The following is a 14,148-nucleotide window of genomic DNA, read 5'->3' as shown; positions in this document are numbered from 1 at the left end:
TGGTAGGGATATGAGCAGTGTTGGAGGATGATGACTAAGATGAGTGTGGCCCTTGCCCCTACAGGTGTGGCGGCAGGTGTGGCGCGGGCGGCAGGGACCCCCTACAAGGGCGCCTACATCGGGGAGCTCTCCACCCTGGAGCACGGCGTCACGGGCAAGGTCTACGCCGTCGACAATGTTACCGTCTACATCGAGAACTTCTCTTACGACGGCGAGGCTCCTGGTGAGGGGGGGGCAGGGGGGGCTGAGGACCACCTTGGGAGGGGGGCAGGGGGCTGAAGACCACCTGGGGAGGGGGGCAGGGGGGCTGAGGACCACCTGGGGAGGGGGGCAGGGGGGGCTGAAGACCACCTGGGGAGGGGGGCAGGGGGGGCTGAGGACCACCTGGTGAGGGGGGGGCAGGGGGGCTGAGGACCACCTGGGGAGGGGTGCAGGGGGCTGAGGACCACCTGGGGAGGGGGGCAGGGGGGGCTGAGGACCACCTGGGGAGGGGGGCAGGGGGGGCTGAAGACCACCTGGGGAGGGGGGCAGGGGGGGCTGAAGACCACCTGGGGAGGGGGGCAGGGGGGGCTGAGGACCACCTGGGTAGGGGGGCAGGGGGGGCTGAAGACCACCTGGGGAGGGGGGCAGGGGGGGCTGAGGACCACCTGGGTAGGGGGGCAGGGGGGGCTGAAGACCACCTGGGGAGGGGTGCAGGGGGGGCTGAAGACCACCTGGGGAGGGGGGCAGGGGGGGGCTGAAGACCACCTGGGGAGGGGGGGCAGGGGGGGCTGAGGACCACCTGGGGAGGGGGGCAGGGGGGGCTGAAGACCACCTGGGGAGGGGGGCAGGGGGGGCTGAGGACCACCTGGGGAGGGGGGCAGGGGGGGCTGAAGACCACCTGGGGAGGGGGGCAGGGGGGGCTGAAGACCACCTGGGGAGGGGGCAGGGGGGGCTGAGGACCACCTGGGGAGGGGGGCAGGGGGGGGCTGAGGACCACCTGGGGAGGGGGGGGCAGGGGGCTGAAGACCACCTGGGGAGGGGGGCTGAAGACCACCTGGGGAGGGGGGCAGGGGGGGCTGAGGACCACCTGGGGAGGGGGGCAGGGGGGGCTGAAGACCACCTGGGGAGGGGGGCAGGGAGCTATATATATATATATATATAAAACTGAAAACTCACACCCTAGAAGTGACTCGAACCCATACTGCCAGGAGCACCATGAACTGGTGTACAGGGCACCTTATCCACTCGACCATCACGACCGGACAAAAGCTGATGTTAGCCAAGGCTATTTGCCCATCAGACCGCCGGCACTCTGATGGTAATCTAGGGCATAATATTTGATTAAATCACCTCATTCTTTGGGGCACACGTGAGGAACACAAATGCGAATATGCCTGAATGGTCCAAAGAATGAGGTGATTTGATAAAATACTATGCCAAGATTACCATCAGAGTGCCGGCGGGCTGATGGGCAAATAGAATTTGCTACCATCAGCTTTTGTCCGGTCGTGATGGTCGAGTGGATAAGGTGCCCACCAGTAGCATAGTGCTCCTGGCATATGCAATCTTAACCTTAAGTAAGACTGGCCGCCAATTGGAGGAGTGATTCAGTAACTCAAGGCCCCGCCCACACCACTGATTGGTTTGTCGGTCACAATCACATGAGTTCAGTTACAATGAAACTATCGAGAGAAAGTTATCGTTATTTTTGTTCTTATCATTAGTTATCTTCTTATTGTATCATTATTTTCATTGTAGTGAGTACAGAAAGTTACTACAATGATGTAGTGTTAAATGAAAGTGAAGGAAAGACCTAATTTTAAGTGTATTCAAAACCAAATTTTCGGATATAACCTATATCCTTTCTCAAGGTGCCGTATACAATATGCTCTACAATATACTGTATAGCAATACAACATATGAATATTGTATACAGTAACTTGAGATAGGATATAGGTTATTGGGGGGAAAAAATTGTTTTTTAATACGCTTAAAATTGGGTGTTTCCTCCACGTTCATCACTTGCATCATGATGAGTTGTCCAACCACTTGGGCTGGACGGTAGAGCGACGGTCTCGCTTCGTGCAGGTCGGCGTTCAATCCCCGACCGTTCAAGTGGTGGGGCACCATCCCTTCCCTCCGTCCCATCCCAAATCCTTATCCTGACCCCTTCCCAGTGCTATATAGTCATAATGGCATGGCGCTTTCCCCTGATGGTTCAATTCATGATGAGTTATGAGTGTGCATGTTGCAGATGCGTACTTCTTCGCGGGCAACAAGTCGCCTCAACCCAGCAGTCGCGGGTTCATCATCCCTGATGAACGAGGCAGGTGAGTCCCTCCACACCTGTCAACACAAATGCTACGGGCTCACCATAGCCCGTGCTACTTGGAACTTTTGGTTCCAGGTAGCGAATCTTAAACAACACAACAACAAATGTCAACACACCTGGCTCACACACCTGCTCCAGTGTGGCACCTTAGTGTGCTCTCTCTCTCCCTCTCTCTCTCTCTCTCTCTCTCTCTCTCTCTCTCTCTCTCTCTCTCTCTCTCTCTCTCTCTCTCTCTCTCTCTCTCTCTCTCTCTCTTGTCATCTTTGTTTACATCACAATGGTTAATGTTAACAATCTCATGTTAGTCTTCCCGTCAGATTATATATATATATATATATATATATATATATATATATATATATATATATATATATATATATATATATATATGTGTATATCACGAAAATAAACACGTGATTAAGAATGTGACAATGTCAGACCACGGAGGAAAAATGAAACAGGAAATTTCCTTAAGTACTTTCGTATATTAAATACATCTTCAGAAGGTCCTTCTGAAGATGTATTTAATATACGAAAGTACTTAAGGAAATTTCCTGTTTCATTTTTCCTCCGTGGTCTGACATTGTCATATATATATATATATATATATATATATATATATATATATATATATATATATATATATATATATATATATATATATATATATATATATATCTGTATATCAGTGTGTGTAATGACCTGAACCTTACCAGTTCTTTCACCATTAACATAATTAACTTATGCTTCAATGTCACAAACAGCATAACTGCACTTTCACTATCACCAACAATAGCCACTACACCTTCACTATCACCAACAATAGCCTCTACACCTTCACTATCACCAACAATAGCCTCTACACCTTCACTATCACCAACAATAGCCTCTACACCTTCACTATCACCAACAATAGCCACTACACTTTCACTATCAATCCCTCACAGTTCCATAAATTCTTAGCTAGACTCCTCCCCCTTCATGAGTGACTTCCACAATTGCATCTTATCCATAACCACTTTGCCTTAGAGCTCCATAGAGCTCTAAGGAGCTCTAAGTATCAACATGAGCAGCCTTATAGTTCCATTGCTCCATTGTCTCCCCCTTGTGTGGCAGTGCACATCCCTGCCCTTGTGTGGCAGTGCACATCCCTGCCCTTGTGTGGCAGTGCACATCCCTGCCCTTGTGTGGCAGTGCACATCCCTGCCCTTGTGTGGCAGTGCACATCCCTGCCCTTGTGTGGCAGTGCACATCCCTGCCCTTGTGTGGCAGTGCACATCCCTGCCCTTGTGTGGCAGTGCACATCCCTGCCCTTGTGTGGCAGTGCACAGTAGAAAGTTGTTTTCACATATCCATACATTAAAACATTGATTGTAACCATGATATATATGTGCTTCAGCCTACAGTTTAGACCTATTGTCTTGTGTATGACCCTCTGTCCTGCGTGACAGTCAATACCACCATTATCCTCACTTTAATAAGACTATCAAAATCCTCAGATTAGGCAAAATTGTAATTAATTTTGTCAATAAAGATGTTAATAATAATCCGGCGCCCGTACTAAGAGCTCCCGTGCCCCCAGGAACGACGTCCTCGGCCCCTACCGCAACAAGAACATCGTCTTGAGGTTCCCCGTGACCAAGAAGGGCCAGCGGTCACTCAATGACGTCAAGTGGATCTCCGTCTGGTGCCGCCAGTTCGCTGTGAGTGCCAGTGTGGTAGGGGGGGGCGAGGGGTAAAGGGTCAGGGAGTAAAGAGTATGGGAGGGAGAGTGGTAAAGGGTAAGGGAGGGAGAGTGGTAAAGGGTCAGGGAGTAAAGAGCAAGGGAGAGAGAGAGTAATAAAGAGTAAGGGTGGGAGAGAGAGTAGTAAAGAGTGAGTCAGCTTCTTGTGTGGTTGGATCCTTGGAGGGTGAGTAGTTCGACCTTGCGGGGACATTGATATAAGCATAAGGTATATATGCACAGACTGCCTGTCCCCTGAATACGTAATATAGAAAACGTTCCATTTTAGAAAACGGCCCAACAATTAATGGGCATACTAAATAATTTCACAGCCTCGGTTATACATTGAAACGTATTAGTAATAACAATTAAGAAAACAACATTTTAGAGGACCACAAAAATCACTATTTTACATGACAGGAGCAACGCTTAACACAACTGCACAAGGGCGAGTGGCTAGGAGGAACTTTTAGTACCAATATATTAGTTTCTTAGATGCAAGTAATGAGTTTATTTTAAAAACTCCTGAGCTCATATTCAGTGTATTATTGGTTTAAATTATGAGATTAGATTAAATTATATTTCTTTTAATAAAACTGCTGCAATGTCATTCCATTGGTCACATCCTAGTTTAACTGAATGGTTCCTATGCCGATGCTTTCTGGGAACAGATGTGTTTTTTTTTTTTTTTTTTTTGAGATATATACAAGAGTTGTTACATTCTTGTACAGCCACTAGTACGCGTAGCGTTTCGGGCAAGTCCTTAATCCTATGGTCCCTGGAATACGATCCCCTGCCGCGAAGAATCGTTTTTTCATCCAAGTACACATTTTACTGTTGCGTTAAACAGAGGCTACAGTTAAGGAATTGCGCCCAGTAAATCCTCCCGGCCAGGATACGAACCCATGTTTCGCTGGTGACCAAACCACACATCACAAGATGGGGAAACAGCGACGTTTCGGTCCGTCCTGGACCATTGTCAGGTCGTGTGTGAAAGGTCCAGGATGGACCGAAACGTCGTCGTTTCTCCATTTTCTAATGTGTGGCTTGGTCATCATAGCTTCCTGTGACATCAGCAAGATGTCACAGGACATCTGTAACATATTACTCTTACATATATTACAGGACATATATCACAGGCCATATATTAGTATATTTTGGTAGCAGTCTTTCTTGTAAACATATGTTTAATATGACTGAAGGAGTTAGATTAACGATTCTAACACGAATCTTCTCACTATTTCTTATGTTCTTCTTCACTGTCGAGGGAAGTTGAAAAATTAACTCTTCAAAGTTCATTTTCACACTTTTTATTTCGGTCTTATGCCTAGGAATGCGTTTTACAAGGTCACTCCTTATATTCTCAAAGACAAGTTCACCTAGAGAGAGAGAGAAAGAGAGAGAGAGAGAAGATTAAGCCACCCAAAAGGTGGCACGGGCATGAATAGCCCATAAGTGGTGGCCCTTTTGAGCCATTTCCAGTATCAATAGATGATACTGGAGATCTGTGGAGGTGCGACTGCACCCTGCGTGACGGGAGATGTCTCCCGTGAAGTTTACCAAGTTTAGCACAGACTTATATTCTCTTTGGGCGTGGTGGTAAAGCACGAGTGGATGAATGGCATAACATATAGGGGGAGATTGATGGGGTATTGACTGTATCAACATGGGCAGCTTATATCCTGGTGGCTGCCTGTGTTCCTAAGGCAGAGGCATTGGATCCTGTAATTCTGTGGCGCGGGTTCGATTCCCGCACGAGGCAGAAACAAATGGGCAAAGTTTCTTTCACCCTGAATGCCCCTGTTACCTAGCAGTAAATAGGTACCTGGGTGTTAAGTCAGCTGTCACGGGCTGCTTCCTGGGGGTGGAGGCCTGGTCAAGGACCGGGCCGCGGGGACACTAAAGCCCCGAAATCAACTCAAGATAACCTCTGCATTGGCTCGGGGTCGTGAAATGGGTAGAATGTAATTATGTGTTATGTAATTAACACATAATTACATTCTACCCACTTCATGATCCCGAGACAACGCAGAGACAGATATATTAACATTAAGATAATTATCGATATTAATTAACGATAAACATCATTTATGGTATAAATAGCATTGATTACACTTATACTCCTTAAAGAGGATCGTAGAGAAATAAATATAAGTAGTTTAGGATCATTTAAGATGATTATTGCTTATAATTTAAATGTTGTTTCCTATATATGAGGAGCATAGGTAAACGATGCCCAGCTTCACAAAGACCTCGTGTAACTGTAACTTGGATGACTGTTAATGTCTCTGTCTCTCCGTGGTCCACGTCTTGAACCTATTGTGCTCTACAAGAACACTGTGTAACTATTATCAGAACTGTAACTCGGTCATTATCAACACTGTAACTTGTTTAGCTAGACCAATTTTGGAGTTCAGTTTCCAAGCCCATTATATGTTGTAACCTGTGGCAGTACCGCCCACAGGAAGGGCCTGGGGATCTCATACCCCTCCCACAGGAAGGATCTGGGGGTCCCATACCCCTCCCACAGGAAGGGCCTGGGGGTCCCATACCCCTCTCACAGGAAGGATCTGGGGGTCCCATACCCCTCCCACAGGAAGGATCTGGGGGTCCCATACCCCTCTCACAGGAAGGATCTGGGGGTCCCATACCCCTCTCACAGGAAGGATCTGGGGGTCCCATACCCCTCTCACAGGAAGGGCCTGGGGGTCCCATACCCCTCCCGCAGGAAGGGTCTGGGGGTCCCATACCCCTCCCACAGGAAGGATCTGGGGGTCCCATACCCCTCTCACAGGAAGGATCTGGGGGTCCCATACCCCTCCCGCAGGAAGATCTGGGAGTCCCATGCCCCCCTCTCACAGGAAGGGTCTGAGGGTCCCATACCCCTCCCACAGGAAGGGTCTGGGGGTCCCATACCTCTCCCACAGGAAGGGTCTGGGGGTCCCATACCGCCCCCCCTCCCACAGGAAGTGTATGGGGGTCCCATACCCCTCCCACAGGAAGGATCTGGGGGTCCCATACCCCTCCCACAGGAAGGATCTGGGGGTCCCATACCACTCCCACAGGAAGGGTCTGGGGGTCCCATACCCCCCCCACCTCCCACAGGAAGGGTCTGGGGATCCCATACCCCTCCCACAGGAAGGATCTGGGGGTCCCATACCACTCCCACAGGAAGGGTCTGGGGGTCCCATACCCCCCCCACCTCCCACAGGAAGGGTTCTGGGGATCCCATACCCCTCCCACAGGAAGGGTCTGGGGGTCCCATGCCCCCCCCTCCCACAGGAAGGGTCAGGGAGTCCCATACCCCCCCCCCCCTCCCACAGGAAGGGGTCTGGGGATCCCATACCCCTCCCACAGGAAGGGTCTGGGGGTCCCATGCCCCCCCCTCCCACAGGAGGGGTCTGGGGGTCCCATGCCCCCCCTCCCACAGGAGGGGTCTGGGGGTCCCATGCCCCCCCCCCCCACAGGAAGGGGTCTGAAGATGCATAATAAATAAACTTAGCTAAAGTAAAAGTGTTTGTGTGGGTGCAGATTGACTTCGGACACGTGACTGTGCCCCCGGGCCTGGTGAAGCCGGCGCCACAGGTGGCTACGGGCCTACACAGTGACAAGCCAGCGCTGGCCGCCTCCTCCGTCACCGTGGTCGACACTGACACCATCAAGGTCAATGACTTCACCTTCGACGCAACTGTTCCAGGTTAGTCTCGAACCCATTCTTGATGTGACGACTTATATTGAATGTTGTAACTAGCTCAAAAAGATTGTAACTTGCTTAGCTAAATGAATTGTGGGGTTCAGTCCCTGAGCCCATTATGTGCCTCTGTAACCCTTTCCACTACCGCCCACAAGATGGGTATGGGGTGCATAATAAATGAACTAAACTAGAACTGTTCCAGGTTAGTGTGTGTGTACTCACCTGGTTGTGTTTGCGGGGGTTGAGCTCTGGCTCTTTGGTCCCGCCTCAATATGCCGGTTGTTTCGGCATATTGATGTGCTTCTTGAGATGTTGGCACCATGCAATTAACAACATCTTAACAATAGCTTATCTTGAGGTTATCTTGAGATGATTTCGGGGCTTTTTAGTGTCCCCGCGGCCCGGTCCTCGACCAGGCCTCCACCCCCAGGAAGCAGCCCGTGACAGCTGACTAACACCCAGGTACCTATTTTACTGCTAGGTAACAGGGGCATAGGGTGAAAGAAACTCTGCCCATTGTTTCTCACCGGCGCCTGGGATCGAACCCAGGACCACAGGATCACAAATCCAGCGTGCTGTCCGCTCGGCCGACCGGCTTCCTAACTAACTCACTCCCCTGCTAACTCGCTCCCACACACACATACAACTGTGTGTGAGAGGTTATCTTGAGATGATTTCGGGACTTAGCGTCCCCGCGGCCCGGTCCTCGACCAGGCCTCCTTTTTGTTACACTTCCCCCAAGAAGCAGCCCGTAGCAGCTGTCTAACTCCCAGGTACCTGTTTACTGCTAGGTGAACAGTGACCTAGCGGGATAACGAGTGGGAGATGGACGAAATATAACATTGTTCAGCTGATTAGATATATATTGATATTGTTATATATATATATATATATATATATATATATATATATATATATATATATACTTCTAAAATTTGTATGTATATATAAATATATATATATATATATATATATATATATATATATATATATATATATATATATATATAAATATATATATATATATATATATATATATATATATAAATATATATGTGTGTATATCACGAAAATTAACACGTGATGAAAAATGTGACAGTGTCAGACCACGAAAGAAGAACTGAAACAAGAATATTTCCTTAAGTACTTTCATATTTAATAATACATCTTCAGAAGGGTGAAGATGAAGACCCTTCTGAAGATGTATTATTAAATACGAAATTAGTTAAGGAAATTCCTGTTTCAATTCTTCCTTCGTGGTCTGACACTGTCATAAATATATATATATCGTATATTTACACATATTGTTAACCACAATGGAGGTATGAGTCTAACTTCTTGTAGTTATTAAGGTAAGTTAAATTAAGGTAAGTTATTAAGGTAATCATCTCAAGATAACCTCAAGATAACCCATGTTGTGCCAGTATTTATTACCTGACATTCTAAATCTATTGAGTATTATTTCTAAAATTGTATATTGAAAAGAATGTTAAAAATTCATATCTATTTTTAATATATTATCAGTTTTCATTCTTGTTAAGTTTACGAGATATATGTGGGAGTGGAGATGATTGTATGTGTCTTCCTCAGACGCCATCTTTGTGCTGGGGAGCGGGGACGCGCAGTCCAGCGGTTCTCAAGTGCTGGACGAGAAAGGGTCGTTGGAGCCACTCAAGAAGTACACACAGAGGAGCCTGGTGCTGTCGGTGCCGAGGGAAGTACGGGGGCAGCCCATCCAGTACTTCGGCGTCTGGTCCCCCACCAAGGGCATGATCTCCTCCGTCACCTTCGACACTAAAGGCCTCCTCCCGCCTTCACTCAGGTCTCTTCGCAAATAACGTCCTCGGCTTGCTGCTCTTCTCCACTCAACCTCAACGTTACTTGCTTCTCTCTTATTTCCTGCATCAGTACACACTCCCCTCTGCTCCCTCCGTTAGCTGACGGAGGGAGCAGCCCGTCCTCCTAAGGTTCCCAACATCAAGAAACTTTCGTACTAAAGTGCCCTTATCTTTACCTACCAGAGGACCCAAAACAGAAAACGGAACAGGATGTCAACTTCGCCAGCCGCTACAATTTTCTAGTACGACAATTTTTGGCCCTTGGTAAGGGCTAAAATGCGTCAAAATGCGAAGCTCTATTAAGGTGGATTTTCACACTTGTTCTCTTCACCTTATCCCAATAATTGTGGCTAAATATCCCACCAGGTTCAGGTTGATGGCATATTCCTTGTATAATGTGACGGGAACAGGTTGTTCATCTCTTTTTTGTGTGTGTGAGAAAATGTTTTGCTATCCCACCTGATGCCTTAAATGTGATGAAAGTGACAGGGAAGAGATGAGTCTCCCTCACCCACCCCGAACCTCGGTTTCGCGTCATGCAGGTCCGCGTTCAATCCCCGACCGTCCAAGTGGTTGGACACCATTCCATCCCTCCGTCCCATCCCAAATACTTATCCTGATCCCTTCCAAGGTGCCATATAGTCGTAATGGCTTAGCGCTTTCCCCCTGGTAATCCCCTCCCCCCTCCCTTCCAGGCAAAATGACTGGCTGTAGACTAAGATCATATCAGCCACCCCGGACCAGACGTCTAACTGGGTTCAGGGGGGGGGGGGGTTCTACACTCTCCTCCCTCTCTGTGCTGGGAATATCCTGGGAATAACCTGGGAATAACCTGGGAATATCCTGGGAATAACCTGGGAATAACCTGGGAATATCCTGGGAATATCCTGGGAATAACCTGGGAATATCCTGGGAATAACCTGGGAATAACCTGGGAATATCCTGGGAATATTCTGGGAATAACCTGGGAATATCTGAATAAATATTCCTTCCTAACCTGGGAATATCTGCGCCTGTTGTAGAGCCTCAATGTCTTGAGTACTTGTGTTGTATTCTGCCCTGAGATACAGCTGGTGTTGTATTCTGCTCTGAGATACAGCTGGTGTTGTATTCTGCCCTGAGATACAGCTGGTGTTGTATTCTGCCCTGAGATACAGCTGGTGTTGTATTCTGCTCTGAGATACAGCTGGTGTTGTATTCTGCTCTGAGATACAGCTGGTGTTGTATTCTGCTCTGAGATACAGCAGGTGTGAATGTATTGTGGCCTTCAATACAAAATAAGTGTATACGTCACAGCTGTTCAAAAATTAAAGTTATATGTCTCTTGTGATCATTTATTAAAACATGTTTTTATAATAAAAATTGTGTAAAGTAGAAATTGATTATTAATGTGCATTAAATTAGGTTTAAGGCATTTATAAACTTCTACTGCTAAGAATTAGGAAAGAATTCTTAAGTTCACCATGAAAAGTCGTCATTGTAAAGGAACATGAGCGAGGCGTACAAAGTATATTTTTCTGCCTTTTAGAAAAGTAGAGAAATAGCCCAGATCTAATGGTTTAAAGCACGTTTAAGATTACTGATGTCATATGATGCATATGTTGACGTCATCAGAGATGTCATGTGGTAATGTTGACATCATCACTGGTGTCATGTGGTTATGTTGATGCTGTCAGTTGTGTCATGTGGGTATGTTGATGTTATCAGTGATGACATGTGGTTATGTTGATGTTATCAGTTGTGTCATGTGGGTATGGTGACGTTATCAGTGGTGTCATGTGGGTATGGTGACGTTATCAGTGATGTCATGTGGTTATGGTGACGTTATCAGTGATGTCATGTGGTTATGTTGATGTTATCAGTTGTGTCATGTTGTAATGTTGACGTCAGTGGAGCCATGTGCCTAAGATGAAGTCATCATTGGTATGCTGACTTCATCAGTGATGCATAACCTTGTGATGATGTCAACTACATGCTCATTGAATGGTGATGATACGTCATCAGTCTGCCCATTACCTTAACGATATAATCATCGATGTGATCATGTGCCTGTGATGACGTCATTGGTAGGGGTCATTATGCCTGTTATGACGTCATTGGTAGAGGTCACTATGCCTGTTATGACATCATTGGTAGGGGTCATTATGCCTATTATGACGTCATTGGTAGGGGTCACTATGCCTATTATGACGTCATTGGTAGGGGTCACTATGCCAGTGATGACGTCATTGGTAGGGGTCACTATGCCAGTGATGACGTCATTGGTAGGGGTCACTATGCCAGTGATGACGTCATTGGTAGGGGTCACTATGCCAGTGATGACGTCATAGGCGAGGTGGTGTGTGGGGCGCCCTATGCGAGAATGACCACCCGTGGAGCAGGCTTCATTTGTATGTTTGTTAACAAATAAACTCGTTGAAAAACTCACACGACTTTTATGCTTGACCCATTTTGTTTGTGAAGTTAACATGGCCCTCAGGGTGTGGACGGGGCTTATGAGCTATGAGGCTATGGGGACGGGGGTACAATTATTACTTAACCTATACCGTTGATAGGTTAAGTAATAATTGTAAATAAGAAGCAATAAGATGCTTATCTTAACATACTAAGAAGGTTAGGTGAGGTCGGTGTTTTCTATGAAGCTTTTCAAGGTAAACTAAAATATTCACCATCAATTAGTATGTCACATATACTAATTGCACTTATTAAATAAGCCAATATTGACTATAAGCAAGTGCGAGAACGGGTTGGACGGGGGACTAGGGACTATGTGGACGGGACTTATGGTCTCTTCTAGGGACCAGGGTCAAGGAGCTGAGACAAGTAGGTAACCCTCTACGTCACTGGTACTCTGTAAACCCGAGGGTGACTACTTTCTTCCCTCCGTGGACCCTCTGAGTACTGTTGGTGTCATCCGTGCCCTGGAAACACAAACCGAAACTGTCTCTATTTTCCGCTTGTTACAACTTGTAATAAAGTTGTTACATCTTGGCTTAACGTATTTATGACGTATTAGAACGTTGTTACAACTTGCTATATTGGTTGTTATAACTGCTTAGGTGGTGTTAAAGCTTGTTCGAACGTTGTGCCAACGTCGTAGTTTCGGTGTGTGTTTGGCGGGTGTACTCTTGTAATAACTGAAATGTGCTTAATAACACTCACTTGAGTATACTCTGTAAATAGTATCAAATAAATAATCATTTATTAATGTTTACATAAATATAAAGGAACTGGGAAATGTTTTAGAACAACTTCACCTGTGGTTGTGAACTATTAATTTCATAAGGTTCTGGGGTTTAAATGTACAAAAACTACATAGCTAGCTATCTTTAGACAAATATTTGCGCAGACATACCATTTAGTGAATGACGGCAACTCAGCACAATGAGTTAGGTTATCTAGAGATGATTTCGGGGCTTTAGTGTCCCCGCGGCCCGGTCCTCGACCAGGCCTCCACCCCCAGGAAGCAGCCCGTGACAGCTGACTAACACCCCAGGTCTGTGGTTTCATTAATACACTTAAGAAGGCTTTTATTATCAGAAAGATCCTGGCGTTTAATATCTAAGGACAAGTGAGCTCTGCATCACAGGATAGTTCAGTAGATCTTCGGTTTCAACTCTTTTGACCATGTCGTTGCTCAGTCGATTAAGGCAGCGTCTGGGATGCTCCCGGATGCAGATTCGAATCCTCGTCACGGCCCTTGTGGATTTGTTCGCGGGATAGTGTGTGTTAGCTGACAGTACCAGAGCGATGCATGATGGTCTTCCCTCCTAGAGTGGCAGACATAACATTGACCATTATGAGACAACGGCAAGGCGTAGGGCGCAAGGTCTCCCCCGGATGCATTCCACAACACGCTGACCAACTCCCGGGTACCTATTTACTGCTAGGTGAACAGGGCAAACGTGCCCAGACATTTCTGTCCCGACCGTCGAAACCCGGGATTCCTGATTGTGAGTCGCGAGCGAAGCTGACTACTACTGAGTTAATGACAAATAATACACAGCTAAAAAGATACGATTAGCTGGCTATGCTGGCGTGATGTGGCCGCCATATTCCTTTTGTGTTATTCAAACACTTTGTACAAAAACTATATCCGTTTATATATTATATTTTGGAAAGAACATTTATTTAATATTGTAGTTAAGGTTTCATAAGAATATAGGAAATTGGCAGAAGGTTTTTTGGCAGCATCTACAAGTGCAAATAAAAGAAGAATTTTTTTTTTTTAAGTTTAGGTATACACACAGCCATGTGCTGCTACCCTATTCTATATGAAAGATTACATAGTGTAGATCAAAAACTAGTTACAAGCTCATCCAACATCCCCACCTCACAGGACAGCCAGGCATACATGGAATCAGGAGAGAACATGAAATGTAAGGCTGATCTATTTGCCTCCACTAGCAAAATCTGGGTACAGCACAATAATATCTTCCTATATTCCTGCGTGTATTACGTAATTACAGAGCTCAAAGTACCTCATACCGTTAGGTCTGAAGTCACTGATAACAGGGCAATCACAGGGAGTGTTTACTAGTTGTGTTTTGCGGGGGTTGAGCTTTGCTCTTTCGGCCCG

General features: G+C 46.6%; 1 protein-coding gene across 2 annotated transcripts in view; it reads left to right on the top strand.

Moving 5' to 3' along the window:
* The window catches only part of LOC123751049 (protein Skeletor, isoforms B/C), a 53,988-nt gene extending 41,992 nt beyond the window's left edge, over window positions 1-11,996 (top strand). Inside the window, exons 2-6 of one of the 2 annotated variants that reach the window (XM_069309429.1) lie at window positions 65-223; window positions 2,237-2,312; window positions 3,897-4,017; window positions 7,569-7,734; window positions 9,322-11,996. In XM_069309429.1, coding sequence (XP_069165530.1) covers window positions 65-223; window positions 2,237-2,312; window positions 3,897-4,017; window positions 7,569-7,734; window positions 9,322-9,569 — 770 coding nt within the window. In that variant the 3' untranslated portion in view covers window positions 9,570-11,996. The remainder of the gene's footprint in view (window positions 1-64; window positions 224-2,236; window positions 2,313-3,896; window positions 4,018-7,568; window positions 7,735-9,321) is intronic. The other variant, XM_069309430.1, reaches the window with a different exon arrangement.
* The last annotated feature ends 2,152 nt before the right edge of the window (window positions 11,997-14,148 follow it).

Source organism: Procambarus clarkii, chromosome 65 (assembly GCF_040958095.1).
Source record: "Procambarus clarkii isolate CNS0578487 chromosome 65, FALCON_Pclarkii_2.0, whole genome shotgun sequence".
Classification (NCBI taxonomy): Eukaryota; Metazoa; Arthropoda; class Malacostraca; order Decapoda; family Cambaridae; genus Procambarus; species Procambarus clarkii.
Note: the sequence above shows the minus strand (reverse complement) of the source record. Positions and strands in the feature narration are given on the sequence as shown.